We start from the raw sequence: 18,984 nt of genomic DNA, 5'->3' as shown, positions 1-18,984 counted from the left end.
TACACGTCAATCCAGAGCACCCCAAACATGCTCAATGGGTGACATGTCTGGTGAGTATGCAGGCCATGGAAGAACTGGGACATTTTCAGCTTCCTGGAATTGTGTACAGATCCTTGCATTATCATGCTGAAACATGAGGTGATGGCGGCGGATGAATGTCACGACAATGGGCCTCAGGATCACGTCACGGTATCTCTGTGCAGTCAAATTGTTATTGATAAAATGCAATTGTGTTCTTTGTCCGTAGCTTACGCCTGCCCATACCATAACCGCACCGCCACTATGGGGCACTCTGTTCACAATGTTGACTTCAGCAAACCGCCCACCCCCCCACACAACGCCATACATGTGATCTGCGGTTCTAGAGGCTTATGGTAGAGAAATTAATAAATTCTCTGGCAACAGCTCTGGTGGACATTCCTGTAGACAGCATGCCAATTGCACCCTCCCTCAAAACTTGAGACATCTGTGGCATTATGTTGTGTAACAAAACTGCACATTTTAGAGTGGCCTTTTATTGTCCCCAGCACAAGGTTCACCTGTGTAAGGATCATTCTGTTAAATCAACTTTTTGATATGCCACACCTGTCAGACGAATGGATTATCTTGGCAAAAGAGAAATGCTCACTAACAGGGATGTAAACAAATTTGTGCACAAATTTTGAGAGAAATAAACTCTGTTTGGAAAATGTTAAGGATCTTTTAGTTCAGCTCATGAAACATGGGATCAAGACTTTACATTGCGTTTACGTTGCGTTTAAATTTTTGTTCAGTATAAATCAAAAACGAGTTTTAGAAGATGCAGAATAGATAGTTGAATTAACTAATTTGAGATTTACAAAAAATAGACCTTTCTTTCAAGAAATTTGAAATCAGGATTTGTTTCCATCACATGCTTTATCAAATCAACCAAATCAATGCTCTCTGTCTGTCCATCTGTCTTCCAGACTGTCAACTCGCTGTGAAGAATGAAAAAGTGGCACTAGCCAATGGAGGAAGCAGACTCTGGGCCCGTGTGGGTGTGTTCAGGGAGAGAAATAAAACATTTTTTGTGTTCTGTCCTTATTTGCAATAGGGGATAGTGGGGTAAGTTTAGCCAAATTAGTATTCTTTCTAATAATTATATCTACATATATTTCAGGATGATGTGTATCCCTGGAAAAAATCAGAATGCATGTAAACATTAGTTTTGAAAACACAGCTTGTCCAAAACAAATGTATCTCTTGGCACAACTTACCCCAGGAATGGGTGAGTTAAGCCACCTACAAATGTATGTACTGAATGAAATACACTACCTTTTTAAAACCATGTCCATCTATTTCCCAAACACAATTCAACACAATCACTCAAAATGATTATTATAATTTTAAGCATCATTTAACATAGGCTTAACATCTAACAAAGACGTTGTACTTTTTTAGAACACCTTTATTGTAGGCCAGGCCCTGTTCTTACCTCATATCCCAACAATAATACCTTGCACAACACATGGGAAGAAAACACTTCAATTTGCTCATCTTGCCATTGGTTCAACTTACACCATGACCACTGGCTCAATTTACCCCAAGGCAAGCATTTGAACTATATTAGCCCACACAGCTACAACAATGCACTTTCATGCTAGGTTTAGGGCCTCATATTGAAGCTTATAGAGACCCCAACTGATGTACAGAACTCTCTTAAAATTATCTACTTTGGTTACGATACAAACGTTATGAAACCTCTAACACAAATGCATTTGACTTGCTGAAAATCTTTTGGACCTAACTTGCTTACCATTTTTCCATGTGGATTCTTTCTTCACAGATTCCATGAAATGACCTCTTCCTAAATATTTGGTCAAATTATCAATTTTGTCTATGGTTCCTATAAACAAGAGAGGCTCAACTTACCCCACTCACCCCTAATTATCATTGTGCTCATTCTGCCACCCTTGTTTACCATAGAATGCATAGGTTGTGGAGCTGCCAACACGCATACAACAGATTTTACTTTCAGCATCCAGGTTTTTTCTTTATCATCACAAAAAACTCACCAGAAGATGAACTTGCAGAAGCAATGAGCTCGAGTTTCGATCAGATGATGATCCCCTATGTAGTTTTTGTAGGAAATATGCAAATACTTACAGAAGAGTAGACCAGAGAGCACACCCCCTTTCCTCAAGACCGCCCTCAAATGAAAAGCCTGTTCTTCCAATAGCCGCCACCCACTGCATAAAAGCTGGGAGATTCAAGCAAGAACGCCAAGCTTCGCCTTGAAGAATTTAGCGATAGAGGCATTAGGTAGCTATGGGAAGCGCTTGACAAGTGATAGCGTGTTACTTGTATGCGGCCGCAAAATGTGACGAATAGTACGCAGATAAAAAAAAAATACATGACATATATTTTTTTAAATATGTAGTTTAAAGAAATACGTTTCGTAAAATATTTATTAATATCACCATGCAGCCGTAAACTTCAACTCCTTCGAAGTGGATGTGTATTTTCAGCTTCAACACTTAGTTTGAACAAGATGGAAGTTATCACACCATAAACGTTCTTCGGTGACTGACGAGATGGGAAAATGGGAGATATCAATGGTAATTCCCAATGATATGCTTAAGAATTGTGTAGTTGTACGACATGCGTTTCATTTAGAAATGATAACTATCTTATTAGTTTTACTGTATTTTCAGAACTATAATGTAATGTAGGCTTTTTGAATTATAGGTTATGCACTGTTTTGAACGGAGTCAAATGCGGTTAATAGCCTAATATCTCTTCTTACACCTGTTGGTCATAAATCAGACAGTGCTGTCTTGTCAGAGGGTTATAGTCATGTGTAGCTATAAATGAGCCTAGCGTTACTCCGTATAATCTAAGAACCTTGGCTGTTCTATTTCGAAGTGAATTGGTTATGGCAGCCAAATACTCCATCTAAACGTGAATCGATTCACAATTGCGGTAATATTTTTAGGAACATAAAACCCTCTCATGTCACATCCCAAATCATTCTACGAGTGAAAAATATTGGCTACGCTCACTACACGGTTTAAACCGGTTTTAAAACAGTTGCAGCAGACAGTATTTTTCAGTGACGGCACTTTGTGGCATCAGTCTTCGGTTTACACAGGTGTTTGGAGAAGCAGTTGATTAGCATGGGTAGTGGACTTTGTCTTCTGTCTGTCCGCCGTAACATGGAAATATGTTTGTGTGGGAACCCTAACCCCATAAAGGTGGGTAGTAGTATAATATTTTTAAAAAACAACGTATTTCTTGCTGATATTAAATATATACCTGAGAAGACAACGGTCCTTATCGGAGGAGCAATAAGAGGACTGGCTCATTGTAAAGGCTAATGGAATTCATTGAATTGTATCAAACATATGGAAACCACACGATTGAATCTGTCCCATTTCAGCCATTACAATGAGCCAGTCCTCCTATAGCTCTTCCCACCAGCCTCCACTTGTCCGTACGTTTCCTTCGTGTTAACATTTAGAGCGAATGTCTGGGTTCTTAACAAAACTTCCCTGGCCAGAAGGCGTCTATGAATAAGCTAATGATTAAGACTGCAACATATTGCCAATGCATGCATCTTGCATGGATGTCCAGTATATCCTTGTATTTAGTGTATGAATATCTGTCAGTGAGACTTGTATTTGCATCATTGTCCTGTAACGACAGATGGTGCATATTGTAATGAAACAGGCAGGGAGCAGGTCTCGAACCCATAAACAAGTCCAGCGCGCTATCGACTGTTCCGCAAAAGCATGCTTCTGCGGCAGAGTCGATATCCGCGCTTATAAACCCAGGGTCGTTACAATATTTTAGCCTCATGGTCTATTTATTAATTAGATCAAACTGCCTGAATGGAAAAACGAGTATTAGACCTATAGCTGGTTTAGACCTGCTAACTGCTGTAGCAACTATTTGACAATAGTATTTTCTGGTCGGGTCAGTTTTGTTAAAGATCCCCGACACTCGTTCTAAACGTTAACGCATCGCTTGCGGTATGGTATTGGAAACAAGGATCATGTTTCATATCGGCGAGAATTAAATTACAACCGACCTTTTAGGGTTAGTGTTCCTACACGGCCATATCTCCATGTTACATCGCTTGTTTACGGAAAACATAGGCTGCCACCTGTGCTAATTTGCTATCTAGCGTTCTCCGTTAACCTGTGTGTAAGCATAACTGGGGAGGAAGTGTATATGGTCCTGCTAACCACTATATGAAGAAGTTTAAGGAAAACATCAACTCAAATTGCTCATTTTGTGATGACCACTCAAACAGTGTTGCATCTTTTTTGGCATTGTATTCATGTAAGAAAACTGTGGCAAGACATCAGATTTATAATTGAACACATTTATGAAGATTTTACACTTGTGGAGAGATGTACTGTTTGGATTCTTTACCTACGATAGAAATAAGCTTGAAACATTTGTCATTTAATTTCATTATTCTTTTGGCCAAATTTCATATTCACAAATGTAAATTTATAAACAAAACACCACATTTTCTTACCTTACAAAAAGAAAATGAACTGTATTTTAAGACAAATACTCTACTATCAAAAAAGCTGTTTGAATTATAAGTGTCTGTATGTCCCTTAATGTCCTTGTGTAATGTAATATTGTACCCCCTAGCCTAAATGTACTTTGTATATTATTTATATATACACTTGTGTTCCCACATGTATTTCCTTTATATATACACTTGTGTTCCCACATGTATTTCCTTTATATATACACTTGTGTTCCCACATGTATTTCCTGTATTGATTTGTTAATAAAAATTAAAAAAGATTTGATCTCTCTCAAAAAAGACAAACTGGGGAGGAAGTGTAGTTCGTCACTGGGGGCACACAGTTTGTGCAAAGCTACTACTGTAAGTTATCTTATTTGAAAAAATCTCGCTGATATGAAATATAAGGTGCATATCGGAATGTGTTTCAAAAACCATTTTGAAAGCTATGATTTATGTTTCTAAACATTTTTTTAAAAAGCATAGAAATTGTAGTTCACATATGGGGAAGAAGTGTTTTCGAGAGCTATCCTGGTATCATTTGTATCATTATGTTTAGTCTCAATATTGGACAATTCTTGTCTGTTTTGAATTTAGTTTGGTGCACCTAAGACTAACATAAAGCTGTTACTGTATTGTATCCTTGCCCATAGAATTAGGATCTCTGTGCCTTGACCTCATGTAGGCCTACAGATAATGTAATGCAGTATTCCATAAAGGACAATGGTGTGATATTGGTCCCCTCACGACACCGATAATAGTGTCTCTCTTTCTTGGCCTGGTCTTTTATCAAGTGTGTATAATTAGATTGTGACACACGTCTGCCTGCCTTGAACCTCCGTAACCCTCTGTAATTTAGGAGCTGGGTAATGATTATAATGTGCCTTGAGTGCTCTGCCCACTATACGCATCTGCATGTCTGTCAGATGGCATATGACTTAAAATGCTCTGATTTGCTCTGCTCATACATGGATAATATAAGTGCCAATGTTAAAACCAGACTGTTTAGTTTTGACAGGGACATAGGGGGGGAAAGCCTAAATTCTATCAGAAAGCGGTGGACAGATATGAGGGGCGTGTATTAGAACAGAGAGGTTGATTGGGGGCTAGCGACAGACTTGTATGGAGGACTGAGTGGGTGGAGGGATACAGTGGCAAGACAAAGTATGTGAACTATTTGGAAATACCTGGATTTCTGCATAAATTGGTCATAACATTTGATCTGATCTTCATCCAGGTCACAACAATAGACAAACAGTATGGTTAACCAATTTAGGTAAGCCAGGAAATTCCAAAGGGTTTATGTACTTCTTCTTGCCACTGTAGATTTAATAGGTTGCATATTTTAAAGGGGATTATGCTGATTTATTTACAGTTTCTTTGATCATGTCGTTTCAATTATTTGACCCAGGTGCCGTCTCTTTGTACCACATTGCTCTTGTCCTCAATAGGCAAGTTGTGTACCTTTTTCATGTTGTTCTTTGGAATACATTAGAGTTATGTTCCTTGTCCTGCTAAATATGCAGACTATTGTATAAAATGTTGTAATTGGGTAATTCCATTTGAATTCACCCCTTTTGATTTGAACAAAACTTTCCATACATATTTGCCCATTGTAGAAGTGCTCAGAAAGTGACTTTTTGGATCTGAATGCCAAAACAGAGAAAGGTGCTTAAAGTTGGCATATTTTGCATACCATACCATGAGACAACCATGTCTTCATCACAGGAAAATATTTAAACTTAAACATAAAATAATATATTTGTTCAAATTGGCACATGTTGTAGCTTTGACCCTATTTGACATAATCTGAGGTTGTGTTGTGCCTGCCATCAGTTGAGACACAACATGCTCTTAAATACAGGGTGGATGATCATTTACGTTAAAGGTTAAAAATAATCATAACTTTGTATTCAATAAATTATAAATGAGTTTGACAATCCTGTTTAACCATGTATCTTTTCCAATGATTAAGACATGGATGTCTGATGGTGTGGTGGGATATGCAAAATGGGGAAACTTTGAGCACCTCTATCTCCTGAATGTTTTGCCATTCATGTCTAAAAAGTAACTTGCTGAGCACTTCTTCCATCAGCAAACATGTATGTGGGAAAAAGGGATGCTGTCAAAGTGATTGAATTCATATTTCCATTTCTGCTCAGTGTTTTCTCTAATGTAAACAGTACAGTGTTTCTAAGAGATTTGAATTAAACCTTTTTAAAGCGAAGAAATCTCATCCAAATCTATCTTTGCTAAACCAACGTGTGAATATCCTGAGAAAAATCTGTGATAGTGTGTGTACAGATGTAAACATGAGTTTGTCTTTTCACCTGTCTGCTGAATAACTGATAAACCCAAAGCGCTCCCTGTATCACAGACCTCCCAGGTGAATAACTGATAAACCCAAAGCGCTCCCTGTATCACAGACCTCCCAGGTGAATAACTGATAAACCCAAAGCGCTCCCTGTATCACAGACCTCCCAGGTGAATAACTGATAAACCCAAAGCGCTCCCTGTATCACAGACCTCCCAGGTGAATAACTGATAAACCCAAAGCGCTCCCTGTATCACAGACCTCCCAGGTGAATAACTGATAAACCCAAAGCGCTCCCTGTATCACAGACCTCCCAGGTGAAGTGTCTACATTTTGCTCACAAGGCGGGCATGCCTCTGAATAGGCTTACTGTGATGGACCATAAACATCAATCTGGTCTCACAGTTGGTCATTATGGTTTTTAGGATCTGTCCTGTCAGTGGTCTACATGTCTCCCCATCTCATTGTGTGAGTTCCTCCTTCCCACCCAGAACCCAGTGCAGGAGTGGGGTGAGGAGTTTGAGGAGGGGGCGTTGTATGGAATCACCCTGCGTCGGGAGCCCGTCCAGATACCAGCCAGCCCCACCGAGGCCCGGCCATGCGTTGCCTTCGTCCAGTACCGGACCTGCAAGGTGCGCAGGCTGAAGGCAGCCACCCTGAACCGGCTAGTGAGCCACCTCCTGGACCCCTGCTGCCAGGAGCCTGACTACAGACGGATCTTTCTGTCCACCTACCAGACGTTCACCACTACCAGTGCACTCATTGAGCTGCTCTTCCAGAGGTGGGCCATGTCATTAAGTTACAGCACTCATAACTACTATCATGTTTCACCTGACCATTGTCTCAGAGCATAATGCAGAAGCTGTTTCACTGTTAAAATTAGACAGTATAAAATGATGTGAGCAAGTTGTTTGATCTCTGTAGTTTGAAAACACCTTGGCGGTGTAGTTTTACCATCTTCCATCAAATGAATGTTTGGTAAAATGACCTAAAAATGTCTCTCCCTCTCTCTTCTCTCTTTCGACACATTCCGAGTTACCACAGTAACAAATAAGATTAGCCAAATTGGATTCAGAATGTTATGTTGGACACAGATGAGGGTATGTCGAGAGTGGCTGTTTTTGAACAACACCTCTCGCTGTGTATGGTCACTTAGTTTCGTCAGATAGTCATTTTGTGAGGGAAGCAAGAAAGAAAAAACTATCTCAGCATCTTTGATGTAATGATAATAAGCACCCAGCAGGTAGTTAGCCATTACAGGTTTTACAACAACAACATTTATTCACTGAGTTTGGAGTGAGGTCAGTGTCAGGATAACAACAGAGCATAGAGACAGACCAAAGAAAAACAGTCTGAAGAAGAATATGACCAACAGGACAGTGGTCCAGTCACGGTTGAGATGAGTCTGACACTCTTCCTAATTGTTCTCACAGGGACAATGGGGCTTCAGATGTGTACAACAGTGAATGTCACAGGAGGTGAGCTGGCTGCTTTTCCCTTGATCACATTTATTTCCTTGACTCTGAAACAGGGAAGACATTGTTTCATCACGTTGTCTCCTCAGGCGTCTGTTGCCCCTGATCCAGACTTGGTTGGAGGAGTACAGTGAGGACTTCCGGGATCCTCCTCAGCACCCCTCCCTAAGGCTGCTGTTGGACCACCTGCACTGCCTATCCTCCTTCTGTTCACTGTCCCAGCGCTCTGAAACTCTGCTTAATAAGTTCCAGAGAGAAGGTACAGGATTCTCAATTTACTTGTTTTTCCTAACCGTTTCTGTGAATTGCCTTTGATTTTTTATACCATTGTTGAACCCCTTCTGTCATTCCTCTCTCCTTTAATAGACATGGATACTGGTGGCCATTCTGCCCAGGCTGAGGTTAATCAGGAAGACGAGAGCTCAGGGGAGGAAGGCCTAGAATGGGACAGCCCACTGGATCAGGGTGACATCATGGACTTCTCAGTCACAGGCATCGCAGAACAGCTCACCCGACTGGACGCTGTAAGTGTCAATCATGGCAGATCATTCCTGACTCTTAATATGCGTCCTCAGGAGTGGATCACTAACACTCTTTTTCCATTTTACCTTCCTTATCTGTGCATCTCTCAGGGGCTGTTTAGGAAGGTGGTTCCCTACCAGTGTCTAGGCTGTGTGTGGTCCCAGAGAGACAAGAAGGAGAACCTGTCTGCTACCGTTAGCGCCACCATTGCCCAGTTTAATGCAGTCACCAACCGAGTCATCACCTCCCTGCTCTGCCGGCCCACCTCCAGCCCCACTTCTGTCCTCAGGGCCTCCAGCCCAGCTCAGAGGGCCTGCGTCATTGAGAAGTGGATCAGAGTAGGACAGGTCAGACACATCTAGGGACTTGGACCATTTGAGGGATACAATTTCAAATCCAAGTGCATCCTTCTTACACAACGTTAACCTGCATCCTGGTTCTCAGTGCGTTTAGTTGTAAGTAGTAAGTTCTAAGTCAGTCTCTAACTTGTGACTGTTTTCTGAAACAGGAGTGTCGGCAGCTGAAGAATTTCTCCTCTTTGAGGGCCATCCTGTCTGCCCTTCAGTCCAATGCTGTCTACAGGCTGAGGAAGACGTGGGCTGCTGTGTGTAGGTACGGACTGTCGGGTCATACTGGAAGGGTTAGTTGAGTCATGAAGCTAGAGGGCCAATAACATTGACTGAATATGGCCAAAAAAAATAACAATGGTGTCCTTATCCTCTGAGAATGTAAGGCTTAGTAAGGAAATGATTTACTAGTAATTGACCTACTTTATTCAACTAACCTTAGTTTGTACTTCATGCCATAACTATGCAATAAGCAATTTTTATTGAGTCAGTCAAGAATAGTTTAACAATAATTTTAGGTCAACATGCCATGCCTTACCAACTCTAAATCCTTTTGAAGCTTCAAGGATATCTTTTGTAATGAAGTTGCTAGTGGTGTCTTGTCTGAGTGTTATTTTTGGATTGATTTAATTGGTTTGTTTTTCTTCAGGGACAGCGTGGCCATATTTGATAACCTCTGTGAAACCTTCCCTGATGAGAACTGTGTGTTGAGCAACAGAGAGATCATTGTGGGGGTAAGAATCAAGTACCTTAAGGAAATTGATTTGACTTCATTTTTCTTTACTTGAGTCTGCACAAATGTAATGCAGACGATATGACACTGTTGAAATACACAATATGGAGTGTTTTATTGTTTTGAGAGCAGTTGACCTTTACTTACATCTTAAGGGACCTTGATATTCTACTTTTACGACTTATTAAAACCCATTTTTCTGTCAAGTTAATGTTTAGTGAAATTGCCTTACAATGTGTTAATAGTAAGCCATTGTCCCAAAGCAAAAGAGAGGGTGTTCTATTTTTCTGTCGGCTCTGGGTGTTTGCGTCAAATCTTCACTAGGTCTGGTTACAGTGAGCGGGCTCTAAAGTAAAATTCTACATATTGTCCAGAATTTCCAAATAACATGCTAATATTAGCATCATTGTCAACAAACACTACACTAATGACAATTTCCCCAGCAGTTCCTTGAGAAACACCTTCATTTGCCTCATGTCTTTATTTAATTTTACTGTATTGGTCCACCCCTTGTTCAATTGAGCTGTTCCAGAAAAATAGTTTCAGTTGCTCTCTGTGTCTGCATTAACAGCCTCACAGGATTTGTGTTTTTGGCACATGTTCTTATCAAAATGCTCCTTAGCACAAAACTGCTTTTGTTCACATGTTTGCATGGATTTTAAAAGCTCAATATATTGTTTACATAATGTGTGTGTGTGAGGGTCTATTCTAAGAACAACCAATGTGGTGTTGACCCTATAAGCTGGTAAAGTAAGTTCTGACCTAGAACATATTTGACTGACTCTTTGCATATGCTGTAGGTCATTGCAGATGAGTGGACAGGTTGACAATGGAAGGCCATAAATGCAGACTGAATTTAGCTTCTATCTGACCCCGTTTCAGGATGGAAGCCAAACAGCCAAGGATAACATTTCTCCCAAGATATCCAAGCGATGTCCTATTGCCAGACAGATGGTAAGCAATGCTTCAGAGAGCGATTAAGAGACATCGCAGACATGATATGTAGACATGAGATATATATCTATCTATATATAGTGGGGGTCAATAAGTTTGAGTTTAGCTTTCACTTCTTTCCATGCAACATTAAATGGACAGAAATGATAGCAGAGGCCTCCCAAGTGGCGACGTGGTCTAAGGCACTGCATCGCAGTGTTGCAGCTTCACTACAGCATGCGGTTTGATCCCAGGCTGTGTCACACCCGGCCTTGACCGGGAGTCCCATAAGGCGGTGCACAATTGGCCCAGCATTGTCCGGGTTAGGGGAGGGTTTGGCTGGGGGGGGGGGCTTTACTTGGCTCATCGCACTCTAGCGACTCCTTGTTGCGGGCCGGGCAACTGCAAGCGGACTCTGGTCGTCAGTTGAACGGTGTTTCCTCCGACACATTGGAACAGCTGGCTTCCGGGTTGAGCAGGCGTTAAGAAGCGCGGCTTGGGGTGGGGGGGTCATGTTTTGGAGGACGCGTGAGTCGACCTTCGCCTCTCCCAAGCCCATTGGGGAGTTGCAGCGATGAGACAAGATCGCAATTGGATATCACGAAAAAGGGGGGTATAAAATAGAAATGATAGCAGAATTCTGTGTATCTGAAAGTAAAACAAAAAAAATACATATACATTTATTATAAGCTATTACGGGGGTGGAAAGGGGAGGAAGCATCCTAGTACTGTCTACTCAGTATTTTGCGGTGGCAGTTTCTGCTTCTTGAAGTCACATGTAAGCCCCCTATCCCCATCGGCTTTTAACCCACGAGGAAAGATCTAGGAGAAATCTATTCAAAGACCGAGAGTGTCATGTGTGACAAGAGGAAGCCATCCTATCCTTAGCCACTGATGTTTCAAATGGCCACAGATTACTAGGCTATGAAAGGACAGTAATCATAGACCAATACCTTTTCTAGCATCATATGCACATTCTCTAAAGCTGTGTTACTAGAATCCTCTGCTGACATGCTGTCTCTGTACTGTTGTCTCCTCAGAGCACCTCCAATGGGGTGGTTCCTTACCTGGGCACATACCTGACTATCCTCACAATGCTGGACACTGCTCTACCAGATACTGTGGAGGTAAGCAAACAGCCATTGAAACAGACTGCTCAGTTATGGCAGCTACTTTAAGTTAACTCTATATTTACTTTAGCGGATTGCTATCTTAATGTTTAATATTGATAATAAATATGACATATTGTCAGGTATAATAGCATGTTGTGCTATTTTTGACAGGGGGACCTCATAAACTTTGAAAAGAGGAGGAGGGTAAGTTGTTGCTGTTTTTGTCTTCGATCTCTAAACTGGTAGGGAATAGGATTTTATGTAAAGAAAACAAAAAGATGCAGTACGAACATGTCCAATAAATATTTCACCCTTGTTATATGACATGCATTGAATTGGTTGTACACTCACCACCACATTTTAGTGGTAATTTCACATGCCGAAGGGAAAAGTGCACACCTTTATGCTTAAGGATGTTTGCTTACTGCTCTAAATTACTATCTCCTAGCCTTTACTGGAGCCCCATGACTGTTAAAATTGTTGTCAGGTGTTACTAGTTCAGGACACGTTACATAACAACCACATAGCTGACATGGGCTCATGATCTCCCTCTCTCTGCAGGAGTTTGAGATTCTCTCTCAGATCCGGCAGCTCCAAGCCTCCTGCTCTCAGTACAACCTGCCCCATCACACCAGGATCACTGCCTGGTTGCAGGGCCAGAAGCTGCTCACTGACCAGGAGAGGTGAGAACCTGCCCCCCCACTGCTTTTATTGTAGATCAGTGAGGAGATAAAGAGCTGGTGAGCTTTGTAGGATTGATGATGCCTAATCATGTCTTAAAATTATGCCCCTTATAGCCAATAAACCCTTTATACAACCTGAATTGTCTCTTTCTAATATACTGTATACCCAAATGTACTACTCAAATGACATGTAAAACACAATTCCCATAATCCCTACCCTGGTTTTGCCTGTTAAGGAAAATGAATAGAAAACCCATCTAGAGCTGGGGTTGACACAGGGCTGCAGTGTGTTCAGGCTTTTAGAATCAGATGGGTTAGTGCAGGGCTGGAACAAAAGGCTGTATACATTTAGACAAGTCCACCCTGACTTCGGGGCTCATAAGTGTTTTCTGTGTTCTGCCACAGCTATGAACTGTCCAGAAACCTGGAGCCTCCAATAGACCTCTGCTCCCCAAGCGCCTGGAGCCACCGTTTGCTCAGCAAGAAACTGTCCTCGTGAGTACTGAACACTTCTCTTAATAGCAGTTGCCATCTTGTTAAGTCTACTTAAGACAGTAGTATTCACCCCATCTCTAACATATACAACTATTGTAACATTTTTGCAAATAAACAAGAACTGTAAAAGAACAATGACAAAATGCAGTATTTAAGGTTTTACTAGTGTACGTTGACCACATTTGTTAATTTAGTGGAAAGTTCTAACTGTGTGTATTTGCAGACTCCTGAAAGTGAGTGAGGGATCCAGCAGGAAAACCCATGCAGACGAGATCAGTGTGTCGTCTTCAGGGTCCAGTGGCTCTGAGATGGAGGATCTCTCCACCCCTCCCTCCACACTCCGACTGCAGGTACAGTTCTCGCCGATCCCCTTTAGACATGCCTCTGACTGTCTCTCTCTTTCTGTCAGTCATTGCACACCCTGGTTAAAGCTGTGTCAAATGTTTTAATAGAACACACTGCACTACAAAACATCCTCTAGTTACACTTTACTAATACCAGTAGTTACACCATGAAGCAATTCAAAAGTAATTGCCATTATGTGTCTTTTTCTATAACCTCCCATTCATAACAGTGATCCCCATTGACATCTCATCGAAACTGATGTCCTTGAGAACTGGAATGTCTTTTGACCAGGTCCTCGAAGCCAAGCAGGAGTGGTGTTTGCTTAGCACATGCCTCACTGGTGAAGCATGGCTCAATACTTCAGTTGTCCACAAATGTGCTGAGGTCAATGTCTCAGACAGACAAACTGAAAGACTAATTCATTATTTCCATAGGCACTCATGCATGTACGGTCTCTCTACCTTGTCCCAGTCTCTGTCCAGCTCCTTTCAAAATGTGGCGGAGGCCTTACCCTCCTCCCTGGATGGCTCCACTCCCTCCAGTTGTTCCTCCAGTTCTCAGCCTGACCTCTCTGCTCCAGTGGCTGCCCACCCTAAACCCATGCTGGCCTCTCATCACAAGCGCTCTGTGTCCATGACCTCCCTCCCCCTCTACAACAGACAGGTGGCTGACTCCTGTATAGTGAGGGTCAGTGTGGAGGCTGGCAACGGAAACATGTACAAGAGCATCCTGGTGAGCTTGGGTTGGGATCTGGTGAGCTTGGGTTGGGATCTGGCGGTAGGGATTATCTTGGGGTCCTGTTATGGAAATGTAAAAGGGATCATGTGTGTAGTACTCTAGCTCTGTACATTTGGTTATGATGACATCTAAGATAAGAACTGCTGTGTTGGTTACATTTTAGTTATTTGGCAGACGCTCTTATCCAGAGCGACTTAGTTATTGCGTTCATCTTAAGATAGCTAGGTGAGACAACCACATATCACAGTCGTAGTATGTACATTTTTCCTCAAAGAAGTTATCAGCGAAGTCGGGAGGGGGGGGGGGGGTGTTATTTAAGATACTCTGGTTGGTTGAAGGGAGGTTTTGCAGCCAAAGCTTTCGCTACCTCATTACAGCATATTAACTGCTTGTTTGACTTGTCCTTCTCAGCTGACTAGTCAGGACAAAACTGCCCAGGTGATCCAGAGGGCCCTGGAAAAACACAACCTGGAGCACCTGACCTGTCAAGACTTCACCCTCACACAGTTGATCTCCCAGGAAAGAGGTGAGCTAAAACAATCAGTGCTCTTACACAGTACAATGCCCACTCAAAGATGCCACATCACTGTGCAGATCAGTGTTGGTCAAGCAAAGAGTTGTTATAGTTTGGCATTAACTACACATACCTATAGTAGAAATATTACTGAAGATATTGTTGTCCTGGAATGATTTACTTTTTAATAGTGTACGCATACTGTATGTAATATTCTCCTTTCTCATACCAACCCCATCATCTTCTGTTTTTCAGAGTTACTCATTCCGGACAAAGCTAACGTCTTCTACGCTATGTGCACGTCAGCAAACTTTGACTTTGTTCTGCACCAGTGTCCACTGGGTCAAAAGAAACCTCTGTGCGCTACTTCCAGCCTTGGACGTTATTCAAAGTAGACACCGTTCTATGGCAATGATGAGTAACTGCAAACCAGGACTGAGTTCAAAGGATTTTGTAAAGACATTTACCTGGTTGTAGTTTTTGTTTTTAATAACTTTATTTTATGACAAAAATCATGTTTAAATGTTCCATGATGGACAGACCCCTGCTTGGTTTGTTGTCAAGTGGGTGACATGAGAGGAACAGGTGGAAGATGATAGTATGATGGCACGTCATGTAAAATACACGTGTGGTGTGTGTATATACGTCTGAAGACAACAGATTTGGGGCTACATTTTTGAAACCCATTGAACAGAATGTCCTTTATTTATTGGTGGAGCGAACTCTACACGAATTCCACCATTCAATACTCAACATTCCTACTAGACATCCCTGAGGTGCTTTACTTTGTGGAAAGGAGTCACATTGGAACAGCATCAGCAGTGACTCTCTCCCTCAGTCACACACCAATATACAGACACGTAATAGTTGTTTCCTCTTGTCTCTTCTCCTCTGAGCAAAACCAGTCACCTATTTGTTTTAATGAGAGACATGACTGACGTTTCCCAACAGGGAGAGACACCCTATGAGCCTTAAAAGGGAATGAGGTCACAGGAGACGGCCTGCCACCTGAGCAGTGGATGGGAATGTTCTCACCCGGATCACTATGTTCCCCAGGGTATCAGCCCGCCGTCATGGCGATACTGATTGGGGCTGTGCGTGTGAAAGGAGGGGCTGCCCTGACTGGCTGGATAGCATTCCACATACGCTACAGTCAGCTGCTGTAGAGGGGTCACTGACAAACATTTATGGACTCAGACTGTCAAAGTTTTAATGATGGTGATAATGTGTGTGTTAAATGGTTCTGTGTTGCATTTCAGTGTTATTACTTAGATTTGTTTTTACATTGTTTTCTATTTTTCTCCTATAATGCTCTTGATGATTAGGTGGGCCTCCATGGCTGTGTTGCCTAGCTACCCAAACTACTTGTTCCGGCCAAATGCCACGCCAACGGACGTTAATTTCTCCTCCGCAATGAGTTTTGATTTGAGTACCTCCCTGATGATTTCTATTATGAAAATCCAATCTAGACCGTCTGATTGGTTCCAGAAACCAATGGGTTGAGCCAGAACACGTGGGTAAATCGGCATTTAGAAAATTAGTCATTGGCTTTGATATGCTGATGGGTTAGATATGATCAACCGCTGATGCCTTGTTTTGTACAACACCCCTCATTATGACGTCGCCACAAACGACTTCAATGATCGCACTCTCAGACTGAAGTCTGTTACCAACGATAGAGCAGCGGAAGAATTCAGTTTGAGTCATCAGGCAAGGCTGTGTGCACTTGTCAATTGAATGTAAAGTATACTGAACGAAAATATAAGCGCAACAATTTCAACTAATTTTACTGAGTTAAAGTTCACGTAAGGAAATCAGTCAAATTAAATAAATTCATTAGGCCCTAATCTATGGATTTCACATGACTGGGCAGGGGCGCAGACATCGGTGGGCCTGGGAGGGCATAGGACCACCCACTTGGGAGACTGGCACACACACTGGGGAGCAAGGCCCAGCCAATCAGAATGATTTTTTTTCCCACAAAAGGTTTTTTATTACAGACCGAAATACTCCTCAGTTTCATCAGCTGTCCGGGTGGCTGGTATCAGACGATCCCACAGATGAAGAAGCTGGATGTGGAGGTCCTGGACTGGCATAGTTACACGTGGTCTGCGGTTCTGAGGCCGGTTGGCCGTACTGTCAAATTCTCTAAAACAACGGCTTATGGTACAGAAATGAACATGCAGTTCTCGCGCAACAGCTCTGGTGGACATTCCTGCAGTCAGCATGCAAATTGCCCATTCCTTTAAAACATCTGTGGCATTGTGTTGTGTGACAACTGCACATTTTAGACTGGCCTTTTATTGTCAGCAGCACATACCTGTGTAATGATCAAGCTGTTTTAATCAGCTCCTTGATATGCCACACCTGTCAGGTGGATGGATTATCTTAGCAAAGGAAAAAATGCTCACTAACCGGGATGTGAACAAATTTGTGCACAACATTTGAGTGAAATAAGCTTTTTGTGCATATAGAAACATTTCTGTGATCTTTTATTTTAGCTCATGAAATCATGGGACCAAGACTTTACATGTTGCATTTTGTATTTCTGTTGAGTTTTTATTCTAAACCATGGCAGGTTTCTTGACTGTTTAAAACTTGCAGATGAATCACCGATTGATAGGCATTTCCAAAATAGTTTTTTAAAATATCAGTGTACGACACTACAGTAGCTCAATTTAGATATTTAGAAGGACTATCATGCAAATAAGTGTTTGATATATTAAAACTTTCCACTATGATTGAACCAAGTTGGTTATGCAACATTCTGAAAAAAGGTGAAAAGAAATTCAAACACTTAGGCGCTATAAATAACTCGAGGTGCCAGATCATTGACGTAACCCTTTCATCCAGCGCTTGCAAATGGGTCATTTGAACTTGCACTTTTACTGAGCTGCCCAGTTTCATTGTCTCTGTGCTCCAAATAAAGTTTCTCTACACCTTCTCTGTGTTTGTCAACATTTCTTACACTGTATTTCCCTTTATCATTCTAAGATTATTGGTTTCCATATCTCTGAATATATAGGCTAACATATGCCATTCTGTAAGACTGGCACTTATATTCATGATGTAATTCAGTGTTCCCCAACTGGTGCCATGAATTTGGCCCACGGGTGATTTTATTTGGCCCCCCAAGTTTTCTGAACAAAAAAAATAATTCACTTTGATTTGTTTTAGTTGTTGGACATAAAATACTACAAACACCAGCAAATCAGATCCTAGTGATTTTAATTTGGGAAATGTGTTCTAAAGTATTCCCACCCATATTAGAGTGATATACCTGATTGTTCAAAACATTAGGAACACCTGCTCTTTCCATTACATAGACTGACCAGGTGAATCCAGGTGAAAGCTATGATTCCTTATTGATGTCACCTGTTATTGTAGATGAAGGGGAGGAGATGGGTTAAAGAAGGATTTTAAGCCTTGAGACAATAGATTTTGAAGCCTTGAAACAATTGAGACATGGATCCTGTATGTGTGCCATTCAGATGGCAAATGGGCAAGACAAAATATTGAAGTGCCTTTGAACAGGGTAGGTGCCAGGCGCACTGGTTGAGTGTGTCAAGAACTGCAACACTGCTGGGGTTTTCATAGTGATAGGGAAACAAAGCTTCTTGATTAGATTGTGTTTAGTCACACGTACAAGGAAGCAGATGTAATTGCAGGGTACAATGAAAATGTTATGCTCCGGGATCCAAGAGTGCAGGTAAAAAAATAAGTGAATGAAACAAAATATGGATAATAATAATTAATACAAATAAAACACTTTTACAACTGTATCACTGATAAATTACCTCTGGATAAATATCCTACCAACGGGACATTAAAAATGGTAACATCTTATGTTTCACCGAGACGTGGCTAAACGAAGATGCGGACAATATAGAGCTAGCGGGATTTTCCGTGCACCGGCAGAACAGAGGCGCTACCTCTGGACGAACGGGGTTGGGGGTGTGTGTCTTTTTGTCAATAACAGCTGGTGCGCGATGTCTAATATTAAAGAAGTCTCAAGGTATTGCTCGCTTGAGGTAGAGTACCTTATGATAAGCTGTAGACCACACCATCTACCAAGAGAGTTCTCATCTATATTATTCGTAGCCGTCTATTTACCACCACAAAGCGAAGCTGGCACGATGACCGTTCTCAACCAACTCTATAAGGCCATAAGCAAAGAAGAAAATGCTCACCCAGAAGCGGCTCTCCTAGTTGCCGGGGACTTTAATGCAGGCAAACTTCAATCAGTTTTACCACATTTTTACCAGC

General features: G+C 41.7%; 1 protein-coding gene across 1 annotated transcript; it reads left to right on the top strand.

Annotated features, from left to right (window-relative positions):
* The first annotated feature begins 2,233 nt into the window (after positions 1–2,233).
* LOC115110886 (ral guanine nucleotide dissociation stimulator-like 1) lies at positions 2,234–17,661 on the top strand. Its single transcript, XM_065010192.1, has 17 exons — positions 2,234–2,579; positions 7,313–7,602; positions 8,255–8,299; positions 8,386–8,555; positions 8,663–8,820; positions 8,929–9,165; positions 9,327–9,430; positions 9,815–9,899; positions 10,781–10,852; positions 11,872–11,958; positions 12,115–12,147; positions 12,505–12,626; positions 13,032–13,121; positions 13,345–13,471; positions 13,938–14,198; positions 14,616–14,730; positions 14,974–17,661. Exons 1-17 carry the CDS (start codon positions 2,556–2,558, stop codon positions 15,111–15,113), a joined length of 2,160 nt encoding a protein of 719 aa, XP_064866264.1. The 5' UTR covers positions 2,234–2,555; the 3' UTR covers positions 15,114–17,661.
* The last annotated feature ends 1,323 nt before the right edge of the window (positions 17,662–18,984 follow it).

The sequence above is a fragment of the Oncorhynchus nerka genome, linkage group LG26 (genome assembly GCF_034236695.1).
Source record: "Oncorhynchus nerka isolate Pitt River linkage group LG26, Oner_Uvic_2.0, whole genome shotgun sequence".
Taxonomy (NCBI): Eukaryota; Metazoa; Chordata; class Actinopteri; order Salmoniformes; family Salmonidae; genus Oncorhynchus; species Oncorhynchus nerka.
The sequence above is the reverse complement of the archived record's forward strand: the minus strand, read 5'-3'. Positions and strand labels throughout refer to the sequence as shown.